At 46.1% G+C, this 20,822-nt stretch overlaps 1 protein-coding gene across 1 annotated transcript in view; it reads left to right on the top strand.

Moving 5' to 3' along the window:
• The window catches only part of TOGARAM1 (TOG array regulator of axonemal microtubules 1), a 36,252-nt gene that overhangs the window by 2,855 nt on the left and 12,575 nt on the right, over nt 1-20,822 (top strand). Inside the window, exons 2-10 of the mRNA XM_065748815.1 lie at nt 9,024-9,177; nt 10,492-10,626; nt 11,216-11,497; nt 12,402-12,652; nt 13,885-14,111; nt 15,988-16,088; nt 18,857-19,003; nt 19,931-20,020; nt 20,457-20,617. Of these exons, the coding sequence (XP_065604887.1) occupies nt 9,024-9,177; nt 10,492-10,626; nt 11,216-11,497; nt 12,402-12,652; nt 13,885-14,111; nt 15,988-16,088; nt 18,857-19,003; nt 19,931-20,020; nt 20,457-20,617 (1,548 nt within the window). The remainder of the gene's footprint in view (nt 1-9,023; nt 9,178-10,491; nt 10,627-11,215; nt 11,498-12,401; nt 12,653-13,884; nt 14,112-15,987; nt 16,089-18,856; nt 19,004-19,930; nt 20,021-20,456; nt 20,618-20,822) is intronic.

The raw sequence follows: 20,822 nt of genomic DNA, 5'->3' as shown, positions 1-20,822 counted from the left end.
ATACTGTGTGTGATGTACTGTGCTTATTGCTTTTTAGTTAGAACTAATTTGTTTTGCATCTAATTGCTTTTTCTTAGTCATCCCACGCCTCCTACAGATGCTCTTTGTTCACGTCTGAGTTGCACATCTCACTGGTAGCACTTGTTGCAGTGACACTTCCCTGTTTCTTGGAAAAAGTGGTGGCACTCAGGTGTTCAGGTACTAATGAGTCCCTTGTACCTTGCTGGCTGTAAAGATAAGGTCTGGCTGTAACAGTGCTCCCTGAAAGACAAAGCAGGGTTTGGTGCCTCACTGCATCTCTGTCCCTCTTTGTGAGGAAAACAAACAGCCCTGCTTGGGAAGGATGTTGGGGAGGCTTTCTGTTAGAAGGTAAACCAAATGCTGTTGATCATTGCATGTAATGGGGAAGAATAGAGGGGAGGGTCGTTTTGGTTACCTGTGCATGAATTGCTTAAGCACTCCCATCATCAATAGAGGAAGTGCGACCAGTAGGGTCTGCAGAGCTGCCTTTGTGGCCAGGGACTTCATTTAGGATGAGATGGGCTGTCTGCAAGACTTCCTTGAGTTCCACTGGCTATATCTCTATTTACTCTAATGCAAGTTTAAACAACGCACCGGTTCAATTATTGAGACTTTTATCTGCTCACTGTGGGTTGATGACTTTGCTTCCCTGCCTTCACCTCCTCTTCATTTATCGATCGTGTTCTATTGGAAAATGTGTCTGAATGGGGTGGGGGGCCCTTATCTGCCTTTCTGATTTGCAGTGCAGGATTTGCTGGCTTCTTGGGATTGCTTGTTTGGTTACATCGTGGCACAAAATTAGGTTCATCCCATGGCACGTAGACATCTTTGATGCCAGCAGGTGAGCTGTGATCTCACTTAAGGCATGTGGGGACTGTTAAACTTGGACATCCATGTTAACTGCAAGACATTGCCATAAAGTGCCTCGATAAAGCCCTCTGCCTTGGGGCATTTAATGGCTGAAGAGTGAGGACAAAGAAGGGCAGCCCCATGTCTCTTCACATAGCTGTGTGCTTTTAGTGAGATATATATCATGCATGACATTGGCATAGTTGACTTGTTCGTGTAAATGTAAAACATTAATTATTAATTCAGACATTCCTCTGAGATGAGTTTGTTTAAAAATTAACTTCTGCAGTCATTCTGTGGCTGAAAGGATGCATGAAATCAATCTTTACAACTGTTCTTTCTTTTTTTTACTGGTATTTGTAGGGTCATGTTGCATGGCAGTGGTCCAAGGCCGTGTCTAGACTGTGCTGATCAGATAAGGGGTGAGGTTGGTGTGTGGGTTAGTGTGGAAGGTAACACACTCTGCTTCCAGGGCTTTGCAGCCTGCCAGTGATGTTAAATTGGTTTCTGCTGCTTTTTAACCTCTGAGATGCTTTGAAAGCATGACTGTGTGGTACCCATCTGTAAGCCCAGAGCTGTCCTTGATGCTGGTGGGATTCAGAGGGACGGTGTGATGATGGGCCCTCCCAGCACAGCCCCACGTGTTGAACAGTATGGCAGCTCTGTGCTGTGTTTTGCCCTGGGCGTGCTGACAGAGCGTGGCACTCCTGGGGAATCATCACACAGCTGCTAAAAAGGCACTCAGTAAAACACTGATGCCAGTCTTGTTGAATCAGGTGTGTTTTTGACAGTGAGCACCCCGTGGTTCAGTTGCCTGATTTCACAGCTCAGTGCTTTATGTGTCAGAACGTAAAGCTTACTGCTTAATAGCTGCTCGCATTGCCCCTGCTTCCCATTGCTGAGAGCAAAGCCTGGGCTCAGCAGATGGAGCATAGCTATGTGTGTTTCTTGCTGGCAGCTGCACACACCTGCCTGAGCACAGTGATGAGTGTGCCCCGTGCTGCAGGCAGTGCCCAGGCCTCACTGCCTTGCTGTGTTAACGCCCTGCTGCCGTTTTGGAGCCTCATAGCAGCACCAGTGGAGTGTTTTTGTTTTCTGCTTAGGAAGTGCTTGACAAAATGGGCTGGTAATCAAGTGTATAACCCCATGAGTTCTTTTCCTTTGCACTTCAGAAAGGTCCTGCTCATTTCTAACCCGGTGTGGGCAGTGTTACCTGTACATTCAAGGGAGAAAGAGTCTGAATTTGCTCGTCGATACTTCTGCAGACACTGATGCATTATGTCTGCTCCAGTTCCTCAGAGAGTAAACATTTCCCATTGGAGCAAAACCAGACCCTATTCCAAAGGGAATGTTTATGCTCCTTTCTGTGAAGCTCAACACGGTCTGCCAGTCCTCTGGGTGCTGGCTTCAAGCAATGCAAGTTAACCTGCTGTAACCAAACGTGTTACCCTCTCAAATGATTCCCCACTTGTCCTGCTCCCACAGGAATGAGCTGAAGATCACTGCTGTGGCACTGAATTCCTCTACTCCCTTCTTAACTCTAATCTCTCCTAACTCCAATTTAAGCAAACTCTCAGAACAGAAATGCTCATTACAATTTGGGGTACAAAACCACGTTTAAATGCTTTTGCCTTCCTGAGGGCATGACAGAAGCTGGCATGTGCTGGCAGCTCCCCGCTCCCATTGGCAGCCTGGTATCCCCGTGGCACTGCAGGGTGCTGCGTGGAGTGCATGGCATGCCTGGGTAATAGGATAGCAGTTACCTTCTGCTTTTCCCCTACAAAGGGTGCATGCTGTGGGTTGCTGCCCCTGCTGCTGGAAGCAGTGCCCTTGGCTGCAGCAGCAACAGCATTGGAACGTGCTACTGAAGTTCTGAACCATGATGTATGCTGTACTTGAGCTGTTTTCACATAACTTCACACTCTGAGATCATGTGTGGGATTCCTTTTTTGAGGTGTCAGTCCCTGGGAGATGAGCCGTGGATTTTCAATGGGGCTGGGAAAGTATTTTGGGGAACTGTCATGATATACTTGTGCCGTGCTCCATGTTTTCCCCGGGTGGGTGTTGTCAGTGGGCCGCTCACCAGCACTGTGACTTCTCCTGCATGGCTGTAAAGGCTCTCCTGCACTGGAAATGAAATCAAAACGAGAGCTCTGAGAGTTCCCTTCACAGGGATCTGTCATCTGCGACAATGAAAACTCTGGTGGCCTTAGGTTTGCTACTGCCCTGCATGCAGCAGAGTTGTTCTCTGTAAAATTACAGTCTGTGTACAAGAAAGCAGACAACCTTTATTCCTGCAGCTGGAACACCTGAGCGAAGTCGTGCAGTCACGTCAGCATTGTGTCGTTTGCTCTTTCTGCCTGCATTGGTTTGTGTGCATGGAATGATGTTAGTACTTTGTGCAAATAATGCACCCGTGTCCAGGCTGACAGAAAAGTGCCGTTTTCTAATGGCCTGTTTGCAGAAGTGGGAGTTGGACTTGATGATCTTGAAGGTCTTTTCTAACACAAGCAGTTCTGTAGTTCTGTGGATACTGAGTTCTCCTTTGCCCTCGCTTGCACTGACCTGTCCTCGTGATCAACTGCTTTGAAATCGGCACAGCCGGAGCTGCAGTGGCTGATTGAGGTACAGGGCGGCTTTTCGGGAGGTTCCCGTCTCTCGGGAACCGAGTGAGAGCGGCCAGTCCCTACGGCTGTTCTCCGAGAGGTTAACGAGGCGTAGGCCTTGCCAGGATTTCATCGCCCTCACCCTCACCCCTCAGCTGAATAGGGCTCAGGGAGGGCAGCAAAGTGTCACTACCCACTGTTTGTTTGTTTGTGGGTTGTTTTTTGGGTTTTTTTTCTTAATATATATACATTATTTAATTATTATTATTATTTATTTATTTTTAAGTTATTACAATTCATATCGATATACATATTATCATAAACTATTTATTTATTTATTTATTTATTTCCTTTCAATTTTTTATATATTTGTTTTTATTCTTTTTTGCGCCATGGTCTCTACAAGACAGAGGGCTTGCCTTAAAAAGGCTGTGGCAACCCAGACAGAAGGTCTGCCTAGAAGCGTGGCTACACAGGTCTCTGGTTGCAAGGAGTGCCAGAGCCTGCTGCTGCTGGATGAGGGTGCTAAGCAGTTCTCCTGTGCGAGGTGTGAGCAGGTGGAAGATCTGCTTAGCATGGTGGTTGAACTGAAAGAGGAGGTCGAGAGACTGAGGGCCATCAGGGACTGTGAGCGGGAGATTGACTGGTGGAGTAGCTCCCTAGAGCGCCAGAGAGAAAAGCACCAGGGAGATCCCCCGCAGTTGGTGGTGGACTCCCCGACCTGTCCCCGTAGGGCAGAAGGGGGATATCTGAGGGACAGGGAGGGCTGGCAGAGAGTCCCTGCTCGGTACCATGGGCAATCTCCCCCTCTGCCTCTCCAGTGTCCCCAGATACCCCTAAGCAATAGATTTGCAGCATTGGATGTTGAAGAGGTGATAAGGGGTGAAGTGCAGGAAGATTCCCCCAGGAGGTCACCAATGGCAAGGCAGTCACCTCCGTGCATTGAGACTGCTACTACTAAGAAAGAAAGGAAGGTGATCGTAGTGGGTGGCTCCCTTCTAAAGGGAACTGAGGGCTCCATTTGCAGACCAGACCCAAACCGCAGGGAAGTGTGCTGTCTCCCTGGGGCTCGGATCAGGGACATTGCTAGAAGACTCCCGGATTTGATACGCCCCACCGACTACTACCCGTTACTCGTAGTTCAGGCAGACTGCAATGAAATAACTCAGAGAAGTCTGCGAACTATGAAAAGAGGCTTCAGGGGATTAGGACAATTAGTTCAAGGGGTGGGAGCACAAGTGGTGTTTGCTTCCATACCTTCTGGGGCGGTGAAGGACACAGAATGGGCTAGGAAAACACAGGTGATGAATAATTGGCTGAGAGGTTGGTGTAGAGATAGACATTTTGGGTTTTTTGACCATGGAACAGTTTACTCGGCTCCTGGCCTGTTATCTGTTGATGGGATGCACCTGTCTCAAAGGGGGAAACGAATCCTAGCACAGGAGCTAGCTGCACTCATCGAGAGAGCTTTAAACTAGCTGTGACGGGGGAAGGGGATAAAACGGGGCTCTCCAGTAAAGAGCCTAAGGAGGCTGTGCTGGAGAAAGGGGTGAGGCAGATATCTCAGCTGAAGTGCATCTATACCAATGCACGCAGAATGGGCAATAAACAAGAAGAGCTTGAAGCCATTGTGAGGCAGGCTAACTATGACCTTGTGGCTATTACAGAAACATGGTGGGACCTCTCCCATGACTGGAATACTGGGATTGATGGCTACAAGCTCTTCAGAAGGGATAGACAGGGAAGAAAGGCTGGTGGCATAGCTCTCTATATCAAAGAGTGTTTTGATGTTGAAGAGCTTGAGGCTGGAAATGATAAAGTAGAGTCCCTATGGATAAGGATCAGGGGGGTAGTCTTTAGGAGTGACATCGTGGTGGGGGTCTGTTATAGACCACCTAGTCAGGATGAAGAAATAGACGAGGTGTTCTATAAACAACTCGTAGATGTTGCACGATGGCCAGCACTCGTTCTCATGGGGGACTTCAACTTCCCTGACATATGCTGGAAATATAATACTGCGCAGAGGAGGCAGTCCATGAGATTTCTAGAATGTGTGGATGATTGCTTCCTGACACAGATGGTGCAAGAGCCTACCAGGGGAGATGCCTTGCTAGACCTACTTTTCACTAACAGGGAAGGACTAGTAGGAGATGTGAAGGTTAGAGATTGTCTTGGCCAGAGTGACCATGAAATGGTGGAGTTTGCTATTCTGGGTGACGTCAAGAGGGTGACTAGCAAAACTATTACCTTGGACTTCTGGAGGGCAGACTTTGACCTGTTCAGGACACTTGTTGCAAGGGTCCCTTGGGACTTGCTCCTGAAGGGTAAAGGGGTCCAGGAAGCCTGGATGCTCCTCAAGATGGAAATCTTAAAGGCACAGGAGCAGGCTGTCCCGGAGTCCCGTAAGTCGAGCCGGAGGAGAAAAAGGCCAGTGTGGATGAACCGGGAACTTTTGTTGAGACTCCGAGAGAAAAAGAGAGTCTATGTCCTCTGGAAGATGGGACAGGCTACTTGGGGTGACTACAGAGAACTGGCCAAGATTTGCAGGCAGAAAGTTAGAAATGCTAAAGCCCAGCTTGAACTTAGACTGGCTACTGCTGTAAAGGAGAACAGGAAACCCTTTTACAAATATATTAACAGCAGGAGAAAAACTAAGGAAAATTTCCCTCCTTTACTCGACGAGGCAGGGAATGTAACCACAGATGATAAGGAAAAGGCTGAGGTTCTCAATGCCTTCTTCACATCTGTCTTTAATAGACAGAACAGTTGTCCACAGGGTACTTGCCCTGACCTGGAAGTCCAGGACGCATAATGCACCCCCTGTTATCCAAGCAGAGACGGTCAGAGATCTTCTCCTCCATCTGAACTGCCACAAGTCCATGGGGCCAGATGGGATCCACCCAAGGGTGCTGAGGGAGCTAGCAGAGGTGATTGCTGAGCCACTTTCTGCCATCTATCAGCATTCCTGGTTACCTGGAGAGGTCCCACAAGATTGGAGGCTTGCCAGTGTGGCTCCCATCTACAAGAAAGGCCGTAAGGAAGACCCGGGGAACTACAGGCCTGTCAGCCTGACCTCGGTATCAGGGAAAGTTATGGAGCAGATGATCTTGAGGGAAATCACACGACACGTGCATGGCAACAAGGGGATCAGACCCAGCCAGCACGGGTTCACCAAGGGTAGGTCGTGCTTGTCCAACCTCATCTCCTTCTATGACTGGGTGACCAGACAGGTAGATGAGGGAAAGGCTGTTGATGTAGTCTACCTGGACTTCAGCAAGGCCTTCGACACGGTCTCCCACAGTATTCTCCTGAGGAAACTGGCAGCCCGTGGTGTGGACAGGTTCACTCTTCTCTGGGTGGAGAACTGGCTGGAGGGCCGTGCCCAGAGGGTAGTGGTTAATGGAGTTAAGTCCAGCTGGCGTCCTGTTACGAGTGGTGTCCCCCAAGGGTCAGTTTTGGGGCCCATCTTGTTTAATATCTTTATTGATGACCTAGATGAGGGAATTGAGTGTACCCTCAGTAAGTTTGCAGATGACACCAAGTTGGGAGGATGTGTCAAACTGCCTGAGGGTAGGGAGGCCCTTCAGAGGGATTTGGATAGGCTGAACAGCTGGGCTGAGCTCAATGAGATGAGGTTCAATAAGACCAAGTGCCGGGTCCTGCACTTTGGCCACAATAACCCCATGCAATGCTATAGGCTTGGGGCAGAATGGCTTGAAGAATGTTGAGAGGAAAAGGACCTGGGGGTGTTGGTTGATGCTCGGCTCAACATGAGCCGGCAGTGTGCCCAGGTGGCCAAGAAGGCCAACAGCATCCTGGCCTGTATTAGAAATAGTGTAGCCAGCAGGAGCAGGGAGGTGATCATCCCCCTGTACTCAGCTCTGGTACGGCCGCACCTCGAGTACTGTGTTCAGTTTTGGGCCCCTCACTACAAGAAGGACATTGAGGCCCTGGAGCGTGTTCAGAGAAGGGCAACAAAACTGGTGAGGGGCCTGGAGCACAAGTCTTATGAGGAGCGGCTGAGGGAGCTGGGATTGTTCAGTCTGGAGAAGAGGAGGCTCAGAGGAGACCTTATTGCACTCTACCACTTCCTGAAGGGGGTTTGTGGTGAGGAGGGGGTGGGCCTCTTCTCCCTGATAAATAACGACAGGATGAGAGGGAATGGCCACAAGTTGCGCCGGGGAAGATTTAGATTAGACCTGAGGAAACATTTTTTTTCTGAAAGAGTGGTCAGGCACTGGAATGGCCTGCCTAGGGAGGTGGTTGAGGCACCATCCCTAGCGCTGTTCAAGAAGCGTTTAGATGAGGTGCTAAGGGATTTGATTTAGTAGTAGTTGGGTAGGGATAGTGATAGGAGGATGGTTGGACTAGATGATCTTGTAGGTCCTTTCCAACCTTATGAACCTATGCAGCAGGTCACTCAGCATGCTTGGCCGCTGTCTCATTTTGAAGTAAAACCAGCATCCTTTGGGACAGCTGCTGTGTCACCTGAATTTGTTTCTTTTTCTTCCCAAAGTTTCATGTTCCATGCTCCAGTCCTATTAAAGCATCTCGCTCCTGCTGGGCTGCCCCTGCAGTTTGCCATTAAGGAGCGGATGCAGACTGATCTCTGCATCTCGGGTCCTTAAGTTTTCCTTTGCTGCCAGCTTTAAACCAAGCCTTTAGGTAACTAAGCATTTTAAGTGAGAATCTGATCTCTGAAACCCAATTATAAAGCTCAGTCCTGCTCTGAAACTGTTGTTCAGCGAGGAAGACTTGATATCAAGTTTTCAGCTTTTGAGCATTGCGGTGGCTTTGCTTAGGAAGTCGTAGATGAGATTTTGCATTGCAGCCCCCTGTGAGCAGCTCAGCTCTTCTGTACTTGTTGCCAGTGGATGTGTGTGAGTTACTGTTCTCCTTTTAAGGGAGGAACACAACTGCAGGGAGCAGAGTTAAATCTGAGGAAAGTAAAAGCAGGAGTTCAGTTTTCCAGGAGGACTCTCTTCAAAGGGCTTGGAGATTTAGTTTCTTTTGTCACTGGGTATCTTCTGTCCCTTGAAGGGATCCAAAGGCCCCTTCCCATTGCTGAGCGTACCGTTCCAAGTTGTCCCACATCTGATTCTCACTGCAGGGTGAGGTGGTGCAGAGCTCAGCTCCATCTGGAGCAGGCTGTTCTCACAGCTCAAATAGCCATTGCCTATGTGATGATTTAACGGATGTAAATCAAAACGTTAATGCTTAACTCTTAAAACTGATGAGCAGCACAACTCTTGATTTCCATTTTGTCTTGCACGTGCGGTGTCAACCTGTGGGAGTGAGAACGGCAAAGCCACAGCTGCTTTCTCCTAGGTAGGATTCCTCTGGGATTGGCCAAGCAGAGTAGCAGTGCAGGTAAGCCATGGGGCAGAACGCTGTGCAGCTGCAGTGTGGTTAGCAGAGGAGCTCCCGTGGTGTGCTGGCAGGTGAGGGGGGCACGGTGGGGCTGTGGGGGCTCGTGGGCAGTGTGCAGCACTGTGAGAGAGCACTCGATTCACCTGCACTTTCATTTCCTTGTGCTCCTTTCTGCAGTTCCCTTCACCTGGTGATTATCTCCATTCTCCAAGGCTACAGCCCTCCCAAGGAATGCCAAGCAGCGATGAGTTATTTTTCAGTAGAAGCCCATCAAGAAATTTGTTTCAGAATAGCGTAGATTTTAATTCTGAGCATCCTTCTCCTGGTGCTGGTAAGTTCTAACGTGGGTACGTGTCTGAGCTGCCATTTGCAAGCTGGTTTATAATGAGCTGAACAGAAACATATTGTTTCAGGAGTTTTGCCTGCAGCTGTTGGTTTGGCTCTGGAGTGTCATTCACAGCTCAACTGTGTAGCAGGCATGGGGTGATGCCTGCAGCTGGAGGCAGCTCTGCAGCCAGCTCTGCTAGGGACAGTTACACCATCTCAGCACCTGCCCCCATTCTGCAATCCAACTGCACACACATAGATGTTGACTGGATTTGATAGCTCCAGCAGAGCTTATGGGTCCACCTTTTTATTGCAAATAGTGCCACATTATTTCGCAGTAAGATCAAACAGGAATGGTGTGCTTGTGTGAGCACGGATGTATTAAGCAAGCGGATTCAGGTGGTCCCTGAGGTACAGTTTCCTTCTGCCCCTCTAAAGGGAGGAAGAAGTGCTGTGCAGGGTGGTGTCATTCAGCTAGAGCTTCCTAAAGCTGTGAAATACAATTTGAATTGCAGATAAAGAAGGTAAATAAAGAGACACAGGATTTTAGTGTCTCTTGAGCAGGAATACATGGTTGGCTGGAATAGCACTTACCAAGAATCAGGTGATAGTGACTGCAGGATATGAAATACTAAACCACAAACTGGACAGCGTGTTGGGCTCTTTAGAAGTCTGGATCGGTTCACCTCATCTAGATTTGTGTGTTGCCTAAAGAGGGAGCTTTAAAGATTGTTTTAAAGGATGGAAAACATCACGTTTTTGAAAGCCAGATCTGGAAAAGATTTTTAGGTGTAGGACTGTACTTAATTTATACTAACAGTGTCAGCTTAGGGGTTGGTATTTGAGTAGCCAAGAAAAGGCTGGGCAAGACCAAGCCTGCCTTGTTCTCTTCCCTTGGCATTGGTTGAGTGCTGTGTGTCCTTTGAGGAGCACTGACACGTGTGGAATGCAGTTTCCTCACTGTTACGCTGAGAGTGGAAAGGCTGTAAAGAAACTCACTGTGTTTTGGGGTTTTAAGGTGTTGTCTTCCTTCTGCTGTCATATATTTAAAGAGGTGATTGTTCTGCCACGGGCTTTTGTGAGCCCCACTGACTCTCAGAGTTGGAAGGGCACCCTGGGGGAGCGGTGTGGCATTTCTCTAGCTTGTGCCTGAGAGCAAGGTTATGAGGTTGCTTCGAAACTCTTGTGTTAATCACTTAGAGGCTGGTTAGTTTTTACAAAGCTCCAGTGTCTTAATGCACCGCTAAATGCTGTATACATTTTATTAAATGTCCTATGTTAAACGTTCATCTTGTTAATTGTGTTCTTCCTTTGACAGGTGCTGTAGGCTCTCATCAGCCACATCTTTCAGGGAAATGTGGAACGCCTGGATACACACAAACATGTGGGAAGAGTGGTAGTGTGGACTCTGCTTTACAGTTTTTGGGATTAAATAAATGCCAGCAAGACAAAGGTATATGGATGTTGCCTGTCTCACAGGGCAGTGCACATTTCTTGGGAAAAGTCTCTCTTTCTATATGCTGGCTGAAGAAATAAGAACTGTAATACGTTGTCTTGTCCTTGTTCAGAATCTTTCCATTTTTGATTCTACTGGTTTCTAGGAAAAACATGTATTTGAAATTTTTTTAAAGGCAGTATCACTTAAAACATCTGTGCTGTATTTATAATCTTGCATCACCCAAGTTTGAAAGTTGTCTGTTGACATTATGCAGTGCAGTCGTGGAATATTGAGCAGCAGACAATGGAGCTGCATTCAGTCTGCTTGAATGTATCTTCTCTTTGAAGTATAGTTCTTTACTAATGTGCCTGCAAACAGCTTAGGCTCAGCCCTGTCTGACCAAATCCAGAGAGGGGATGGATGTCATGAGGGAGAACGCAGTTTGCAAAATGAAGTTAGCTGATCTGTCTGTAATCGCTTGGGTGAAATGCCAGCCTTCAGTTCTAACTGTGCAGAGAGTGCATTATTTCCTTACTAATTATTATCTTTAGAGCTGTCAGAGAGAGTAATTACCACAGATAGTGCTTTCTTTTATTTTGCTCAGTTTGTGCCAGCCTGAATTTTTCCAGCAAGACCCAGAGAAGTGTGTGCAGTCAAGTGGAACAAACATCGTGCTCACAAGATCCCAGTGTGAGCCAGGGGGCCCTCATCCTGCCGTCCTACCCGCTGGCATCACCCGGGAGCAGCCCCAGGCACCTCTCCTCTCCAGCTGACTCCCCGAAGAAGTCACGAGATAACACCATGAGCTTTTCAAACTCCTGGCCTCTAAAAAGCTTTGAGGGGCTGCACAAGCCAAGTTCTCAGAAGCCAAGAACGAACAGTGCAGGTAGGAGTGTTGGTCGTGTACTGAGCAGCGATTTCACGTTTGCATTTAAAGTGGCTGCAAGCAGCAGTCAGAAAACTGACAGTGCTGGGTAAAGTGGGAATCGTGTGGTGCTGCGGCTGTAGGTGCTCATTTCATCCCAATTCATGCTGGTTAGCTATTGGCAGAGGCTGCTCTTTGTGGTCTGATTTCTCAGTCCTTGGAGACCTCGTGTATAGATCAGTAGTTAACCTGAAATAATTTGATTTTGTTATGATGACTCAAACCATTTACCTGCTTTCTTTCAAGTACCTAGTAAAGGCCGTCTTCTTATCGGTTAAAATGACTTCAGAATCTGTAGAGCTTAAGCTGATGCCCCCACTCAGAAGCATCCTGCCTTTAAGCAAAGTTACAGTTTCCACATTTAATTTTGCCCTGATTTAAAGAAGTCCGTTCTGAATTTTATCTTCATTGTCTCTCATATTCCTGCACATATGTAGAAACTTTCTGAATTAACTCTTTGGAAGCCATCTGGCCTTTGAATGCACAAAATGTAATCTTGAAGGCACAAAATGTAGTCTTGAAGGTTGATGACTTTCTGTGTATCAACATTTTATTTTGTTCTGTTCCTTCAGTATAACTTTATTGTTGGTACAGCTGGTTATGGTAGCATTTGTTGGACACCCATCTCTTTTTTTCTTGTTATTTTTACCAACACTTTCTCATACTCAGCCTGACTGGATGCTCTTGAAATGTTTGTAACAGTAAATACAATCAAGTGTGTAAGCGTGCTTCGAGCAGTAAAGCTCCCCTCTTTTTAACAGCAGCTTCCCCATGTGACACAGAAGTGAGGCATGCTGCTCCTTCTGGGCAGCACTGTGTTCCTGTCATCCTTCCAATGCACTGACGTCTGCTCTGTCTTATCCAGGGGACAACTTGCAGGAGAAGCATTCTGCTCTGCCGCTGAAGCCCACCTTGGTGAAACACCCATCTTCACGGCGGGGCCTGGCTGGGAGCAGGCCCGTGCGCCCCATCCCACGCCTCGCCAGCCCGCTGCCCTGCAGGGAAGAGGGGGGAGTGGAGCAGTGTGAGGACACGTGGATGAGTGAAGTGAGCAGGAAGCTTGCAGCTGATGTTTCAGAGCTGAGTGTTGATGACGAGGAGGTGGACCAAGAAGAGGTTTGTTTATGTGTGAATTGACACACTTTTCCAATGGATAGATTATAAGCCAGAAAATAACACATTTCTGACTGAAACTGATTGCTGCTGGTTGTCAGTGCAGCAGATCTTCAGTGAGATACCATTGAGTGTCCAAGAGAAGCTAGGTAAAGTAAGAAATGCTGATTCTGAACACACTTACTGTTTTTGTTCCAGGCATCATACTGTCACTTGAAGACGTGATGTTTTCAGTTACTGTGCTGCTGAGACAGAATAGCAACCCTTTGTCCAAACTCTTTTGGTGTTTAGGCTTCACTGTAAATCTCACACCAGCTTTAAAGTAATGCTTCTTCAGTTAGAAGTAAGGGCCCCAAACCACTAATCACTTCATTGATGATGAAGGGTTCTTCAGACTCTGAGCTTCCTTAACCTCCCAAGTCCGTTGAAGCAGGCTGTCTGTGGTACTCAGCCCTTCCCAGGTCTCTTAGAATTCAGTTGGTTTTTTTGGTATATAAATGTGAGAAGCTGGATGAGCATGACGCCACCTGCATCTGTTTCATACAGCATCAATATGTTTGACATCAGGCTTGCTCTCAGTTTTGGAGGGGCTTGTGCCTGTCCCTGCTGCTGTGCCTGCTGCTGCTGAGGGATCCTGGCCCTGCCTCTGCTGCTCAAGGGCCTGTGGTGCCTGAGAGGCACTGAGGAGCTACACCAGGCTGCAACACAGTCAGGTGCCTCAGAGCTGTGATGCATTGCTTCCAGCAGTGGTGCAGCTATGTCCTCCTTGTCTGAAGCACTGCTAATTATGTGAGAAGCGTTGGTACTGCAGATGGTTGTGTTGGGTGTGGTCCTTCCCCATGCAATTTGTGTTCAGTTCAGTCACAGTTGATAGAAATTGAGTCTCAAATTCTGCCTTTAGTCCTTGTGCATCTAAGAACAGGAGCACAGCATGAAGAGGAAGGCAGTAATTATTCTTCACAGAATCACAGAATCATAGGGGTTGGAAGGGACCTCTGTAGATCATGGAGTCCAACCCCCCCTGCCAAAGCAGGATCCCTACACCAGGTGAAGGTGAAGTAAAACAACGAAAGGGATCTTTGCAATGCCACGTAACCTGTGGAAATGTCGAGTGACGTTGCCCTGTAGGGCCACGTGTGCTGAACTGCCATTGAATTGATAGTCATCATTTCTTTTGCTTTATTCCTATGCAGTCATTGAAAATGGTTTTTTTTTTGTTTCCCAATCCTGTTTAGATGCAGAGCTCACTTAGATCTCTACGAAATAGCGCAGCTAAGAAGAGAGCAAAGCTCAGCAGTAACTTTTCAGAGCTTGACAGTCCTGATTCTGCTGTTAAGCTTGATGTGTCTGCAGAGTCCTCTTCTCATGCCTCCTCCCCAAGCTCCTGTAGTGAAAGTGGAGTTTACAGCCAGGAGTCTCTGACCCCGCCTGTGTCCGCTGTCCCTCAGAGAAGGAGAGTAACGTGAGTAGAACTTGCATGTTAACTCTGCTCTGAAAGTCTCACACAATCCCTGCTGGTGTTAGTTGCATATTAACGGGGTTGGAATCTCTGATTCATCTTCTCAACGAGGCTGCTTTGCTTAATAGCTTGATTTTTATCTGGGAGTTATTTCCCAACCTAAAAAAATATATCGCTTTATGCCATCGCTGGTTAATTATATTCTAGTTTCTGTTGGTTTTTAATTGGAAAGAGTCCCATGGTGCAGTCACAGTAACACAGCACTGTTGGTAAAGTACTGGCAGCAGCAGTAAATATTTTATTAAGACTTGAGCTTGTCACAGAAGTGATGTGAGCCATAGCAGAAACTAATGAGTGAGAGGAGGGAGAGTGGGTTAAGAAGAGGACTGAAGTCTGCTTGATGTAGCCAGATGTTGAAGCTAGTGTGGTTTTTTGGGTTTCTTGGTTGTTGGTTTTTTGCAATGAAATGAAGACAGCATAGGTGCACCTTACTATTGCAAATCATGAGCTGTTTCCATTTTGTAAACTATTCTTAAGGAAATAAAAAAGTCTTTTGAGAAATGTTACAAATTGTGCAGTACAGTATCTCCTTTCCTGCGCAGCAGACCAAGATAAAGTCGCTTATAGCCCTGTTCTGATAACACCTTTTATCTTTGTGTATGTGTATTAACAGAATAGAAAGGAAAAGGTGGGACATACAAAAGAAAGGTTATTGAGATGGAACGAGACTTGGAACGATTCAGAAACAGGATTTTCAGAGCTGTGATCTCTCTGAACTCACCTATGTGTACTTACCTTCTCCATATGCATTACCTCTGTATCACAGGTTTTAAAATAATATGTGGTAATGCTAAAATCCCTGACATGTCAGGGCTATGAACTGGTGTGTGTGATGTTCTTCCACTTGCAGTTGTGGCTAGAATACCTCTGACTGAGTACACATAGTGTACAACATGCCATTTCCACTGCTGTGTGACACACACATTAATGTTTTACAGGATTCAGAGCTCTGGAATGCTGAGCTGGTAACAAAGAAGTGACTTCTGGCAGGAAGTCTGAACTTGTAGGCATGACAAACTATATCCCAAGGGCTTGAAAAGCCTTGGAATGTCCAGAAAACTTTCAGTTTAGTTCAGGTGTAAGCTTGCCTGCATTAGAAAAGGGCATTGTCTGACCCTAAAATCAGGGCAGCTGGGCAACAGAAGTGCAGGCTGCTTTTAGAAGTATCAGTGTATTCACCTTTAAACCATCGTGAGCAGAGAGAGCACGATTGTCATATTAGTACTACCTCAGAAGGGTGCAAGTCCTTCATTTGTGTGCGTTCTGGTCCTTAGGTTTGGTGCATGTTGTACTTTGCTGTTTAACAGAGCAGTGCACTGGGGTGAATGGTATTTAGTATTCAAGCACATTATTTTTAAGAAGAAGTCTCAAGATGGTGCTGTAGATAACAGCATTTTCACAGTGATTATCTGTCTGCTAGAAGCTGAGCTGCAAACAGCTCAGTGCTGATAGGCAGAGGGTGGTGGATTTATTCCCTATTGTTTGCTCTGCTCACCAGTTTGGAACCAGCAGCATCAAGCCTGATGGTTCCTTAGCTTTTTGAGTTTGTGCTCGCTGTAGTCCTACTGTAAAGTTGACTCTTAGTTGTCTTTCTGTTGTTCTTAGTAATGGAGCTGCTCACCAAATTGTTTCTTCTCAATTGGTTTTCTTTTCCTACTCAGTGCAAACACGTGTTGAAGGATTCTGGAAATATTTGCCTCCTTGGTTCACTGGGGAGCAGAAACTAGAATCTGTTGATGTCTTTGCTAGAAAGTATTATTTAGTTAGGCTCTGACTAGTGTAGAATTGTATTTCTAAAATGTTTTCTGTATTGAAACAGGTCAGACACCTTTCCTCTGCTGGGAAGTAAAGCACAGCCTGCAAGAATCCCTTCAGCAACAAGTAGAGATGCAAGTGTGGCAGAACATAACTCAAGCACAGGTATCTCACCGTGCTTACGGATGCATTCCCTGCTTCACTGGTGTGACAGTATAGTTAGCTGGTGTCACTTGGCATGTTCTTGCCTGTTTGGTGAATTTATGTCCTTTGAGCTCTTAAGGTAATCGCTGAACAGTATGTGGTCAAGTTGGGGTCATGCTGTGGAACAGCAGGGAAGGAGAAGCTTAAGGGTTTCCTCCTTTCTGTGTCAGGATAAACTGTGTTAATGGAAATGCTGCCTGTGAGTACGTGCACTTCAAAAATCATAAGTGTATTGCTTGTATGTTCATTGGATGTCAGCAGAGAAGAGTAGGAAGGGTCCAGAGGTTGTAAGCAGCTAATTTCCTGGTAGGAAATTGAAGCGATGCCACTACAGGTAACTGCAGATTGCTGTCATGGACAGAAACCAATTGCTTATGATTATGTACACTTAATCAACTCTGGTTCAATTAGAAGATGTTTCCTTAGAGAAAAAGAAGGGATAAAGCTGTGCTCCCAGGTGCTTTTCTGGCCTTTATTCCCAGTGTCTCGGATGCAGCCTCCTGCAGCTCAGCATTTTTCCATCAAGGTTACAAGGCTTGGTGTCATGGAGATTGAAGGGCCTCAATTTGCCAAGCCATCCCAATCAATCAGTTATTCTCATGACCAATACTGTTGGGCTTTGCTCAGTCACAGAGGTTAATGCCCCTCATTTTAGATAAAGCCGTTTTCCTCTTCTCAGGATAAATTAGAAAATAGGTTTGTCAAGTAACAGCTGAAGTCAGGAAGCAAACATTTCACATACACAGCAATACTTAGTGTGGTTAATGATTTTTGCATTCCTTATATGAAAAGATCTTCTGTGAGAAGTTGACCTTCAGTGTCAGATATCAGGCAGCACGTTTACTTTGCTTACCGAACCGGCTGCTTGGTAGGAGTACGCAGCACTGGACCCCCTGTGAAGGGCTGACTCTGCTTTACTGATAAGGTCAACGTAATACGTGTGCAGCTAGCTGACTGGTGAGAAGTGCTTTCCTTCTCCTGCTGCCTGGCCTCGGCCCATCTCACTGGTCAAAGCTCAGAACGCTCCGAACTTCCACACTGAGACCTGAAAAATTTCCAAAGATCAGTTTGGTGTTTAACTTTTCTCACCAATTAAAGTAATTTTTTTCTCACATTGAGCCAAAATTCCCCCTGCTGTAACTTAGCCCCATTATTTCATTTTACTTGAAAGAATTTGTATGTTTTCTTACTGTAAGCAGACCCTTTTTATGTAGCAGAAGGTTGTTCTTTTTTTTCCTCCCTTCTGTCTCCTATACTCCAGACTGGCTTCTGTTTTTTTCTAGCTTTCCTCCTGAGGTCCAACCTTACAGCTGCTGTAACGGCTTTCCTCTGGGCTGTTTTCAATGGGTCTATGGATCTCTTTCTTGAAAATGCTGTACCTGTTATGCACTTAGAGTTGAAAGAAGCAAAAGGACTACAGCATGTACCTGTGCAACTGTGTACATACCCCTCTATAATGTTTACCTTTTGCCCTGCTTGTTTTCCCCCCCGGTTTTGTATGACACATCATTTTTGCCCTCTTCCATGTAATACAATGAATGACTGTGTGAAGAGCTGCTCCCTGGAAGCACATCTTTCTGCTGGTTGCAGGGAAAGTAGAAAGCTTAGGGTAGATAGTTATGGTTACATTGCTGTAAAACACACAAAGTCATACAGGCTGTAGCAGCTGATGCCCTAAACCTGTCTGCCTGCTAGCAGCCACTACTGCAGTGCTGCCAGGTGGGGTGGGAGCTCCTGGGCTGCAGGCTGTGCCCACTGCCCTGCAGCATCCTGTGCTCCAGGCTGAGCAGCTCCAGCTCTCTGACGCTCTCCCAGTGGAGCTGCTCCATTTGCTTCATCACCTTGAGCTCACCTGAACACAGCCAGGTTGGCAGTGCCAGTTCCCCTGTGGGCCTTCAGGGCATGTGGGCATCAGCTGAACCTGCCTGGAGAAGCCACAACTGCAGCATGAACTCCTTAGCACTGACCTATGGAGAGCATGTCCGTGAAAATACTGCTGTCTTTCTAAGTATTGTAATTGGAGTGCTGTTTGTAAAAGCAGAGATGAACCCCTAAATGTAATCCGTGCTGACTTGTTCTAAAATCAGAACTGTAATAAATGGAGTGTTTTGTATGAATGCTTAGTTTCTATAGATAATACTTGTAAAATAAAAGTGTATTTTATGGCTTTTAGCATGCAGAAGTGGAAAGGTTTCTTATCACTGAATCACAGAATGGCCTGGGTTGAAAAGGACTTCAAAGATCATTCTGTTTCAACCTCCTGCTGTGGGTAGGGTCACCAACCACTAGAGCAGGCTGCTCAGAGCCACGTCCACCTTGCCTTGAGTGCCTCCAGGGCACAGCCTCTCTGGGCAACCTGTTCCAGTGCATCCCACCCTCAGAGTGAAAAACTTCCTCCTCACATCCAACCTCAGTCTGCCCCATCTTAGTTTAAAGCCATTCCCCCTTGTCCTATCACTATCAACCCATGTAAACAGGTTATGTTTTCAGTTAATTATGTTCATTTTGAACTTGGGTTTATCTGTAGATGAAAAACATTGCATGTGAACGATGAAGAAAGCCTGAGAGCTTTGTCAGACTTTCATAGGTAGAAATTCTCCTACCACATGCCTAAAAGCAGTCTGAGAGCCTCTGAGAATGTAACACTGAGAATGTGTAGTACACCAGAAGCGTGCTCCAAGATTTCATCAGTACTTTTCCCTCTGCATGGTTCACATTCGGCACTGAAGAGACTCCTGATGTTAGCGTAGTTGGCCATCGCTTGCAGTGTGGCAATGGGTGTGGAGATCATGAGAACAGGAAGCAGAGACAAGTGCCACGGGCTCTTCTTAAGAGTCAAAATATGGAGGAAAAAGGAAATCTTATGCACTCAAAAGGTTTGTGACTGTGCTATGTTGCTATTCACGTGAGTTCTCCGTTATGGAGGCTTTCTAGAGAATGCATTTCAGGGCATCTAGTGTAGTTTTTATACTTACTCCAATGAGTTGGGCTTTTTTGGATGTTAAGTAGAGTGCCAGTTAAGTCACAATTAAAAGTCAGGAGATAGTACACGCCATGAAAAAGGACCAAAACATTATTTCTTGCAGTCTGAGTACATGAAGAGCTTTGAAAGTTTATGTTTCTAAAGTACTCTGTTGGTTGTTGGTAAAGTCAAGGACTTTAACCTGTATGTATTTCTAAAACCATCTTTTATGCTAAGGAATTTCACTCTATGCAAGTTAAAATGCCAAAGCAAATGGTTATTAATTAATTAATTACAATTATTTAATTGTTGTGCAACCTGGGCTGGGGAGCTGCTTTGCAGAGGGTTGGAGTCGATGACCTCTGTAGGTCCTTTCCAACCCCTACAGCTCTGTGATGCTGTAAAATGTAGCTAATAAATAAACATATAGCAGCTTGCATTCCCTCAGATCCTCCACCGAAGGAGATGGGATGCTTTAAGTGCTGCTTGGGAGAAGTATTGTGGCGTGTTCTGTTTTGATGCAGTAGTGCTGAATTACTTCAGAACCAATTCTGCACTTACAGTCCCCATTAGGATCTGCTGCAGTGGGGGTGTCGGTGAAACCAGGCGATGTAAAAAGATGAAAGCTCCTCTTACAAACATTGCTTTTCTCTCCTATCTCCTGGCAGAGATCTTTTTATCATTGTGATTATTTGGTAAAGCCTGTGAACATCAGTAACCTGAAAATAGGGTGATACCTGAAGGTCATTGGCATGCCTGTGTACATTGATAGTGGGAAGAATAAGATGTGCAACCTTGCTGGTGTGCAGTGGGTGATTTTGTTTTCTCTGTGCTTCCACAGCGTCGCCATGCAGCTTGCAGCAGCTGAGCCATCCACGTTCCATTTCCCCCAGTGTCCCATCTGAAGATGCAGTTGTGATCATTGGTAAAGGTATTGAGAAAACTAACCTGGCTCCTTCATCTCACGTTCTTAGAATGCTAGAAAACACACTTCTGTAAAAAGGCAGAAGGAAAAATAGACCCTTAAAACATTTTAGATTTTGAACAGTCTCCAGTTTAAATGAAAATACGGAGAGCTGTGCCTGGAAGTTCTGCAGTTACTGGTTGTGGTATTCCATTGTACCAAAAGAATGGCAACAGATTATGAAGGGTAGGTTTTGCTCCCAGCCCAGCGTGCCCTCAGGTATGGGCATCCATCCTGCACAGTGGGACAAGGTAACATTACCTTTGACTGGAAATTGCCAGTAGTGGTTCATCAGCAGTGTTGTTGTCTTCTGGAATTAATTTTGTTTTCATTTAGTTTTTTGCAGAGTTCTGCTGAATGAAATAATTACTCAGGTAATGGTGTGACACAATATACCTTTCAGGTGTGTTTGGAAGTTCTCCTTCTGCACAAACACAAAGCCAGACTGTAACGTGTGTAGAGAAAGGAAACAACCAGTGTGTGCAGGAGCTATCTCGAGGGCTCTGTGGGAGAAGCATTCAGCACAGCAGTGCTTCTCACTTCCATGGTGAAAATGAGAGACAGGTACGATCTCAGGGCTGTTTTATTGTCCTGCTTTCTGTTTTTGTGTCTGAATACAGCAGAATACAATTTTGCAGTCTGTGTATTGTGGTAGACATTAGTTGGATTAAAATATGTTCATTCATAGCTCGGGTAACTTGCAATAGAATACAAGTCCTTTCATTTATGTTATTTGTGGAGTTCCATTGTAAGGTGAAGACCGAAGCTC

This window comes from Cyrtonyx montezumae, unplaced genomic scaffold (genome assembly GCF_038088225.1).
Source record: "Cyrtonyx montezumae isolate F1298 unplaced genomic scaffold, pur_monq_1.0 scaffold_10, whole genome shotgun sequence".
Taxonomy (NCBI): Eukaryota; Metazoa; Chordata; class Aves; order Galliformes; family Odontophoridae; genus Cyrtonyx; species Cyrtonyx montezumae.
The sequence above is the reverse complement of the archived record's forward strand: the minus strand, read 5'-3'. Positions and strand labels throughout refer to the sequence as shown.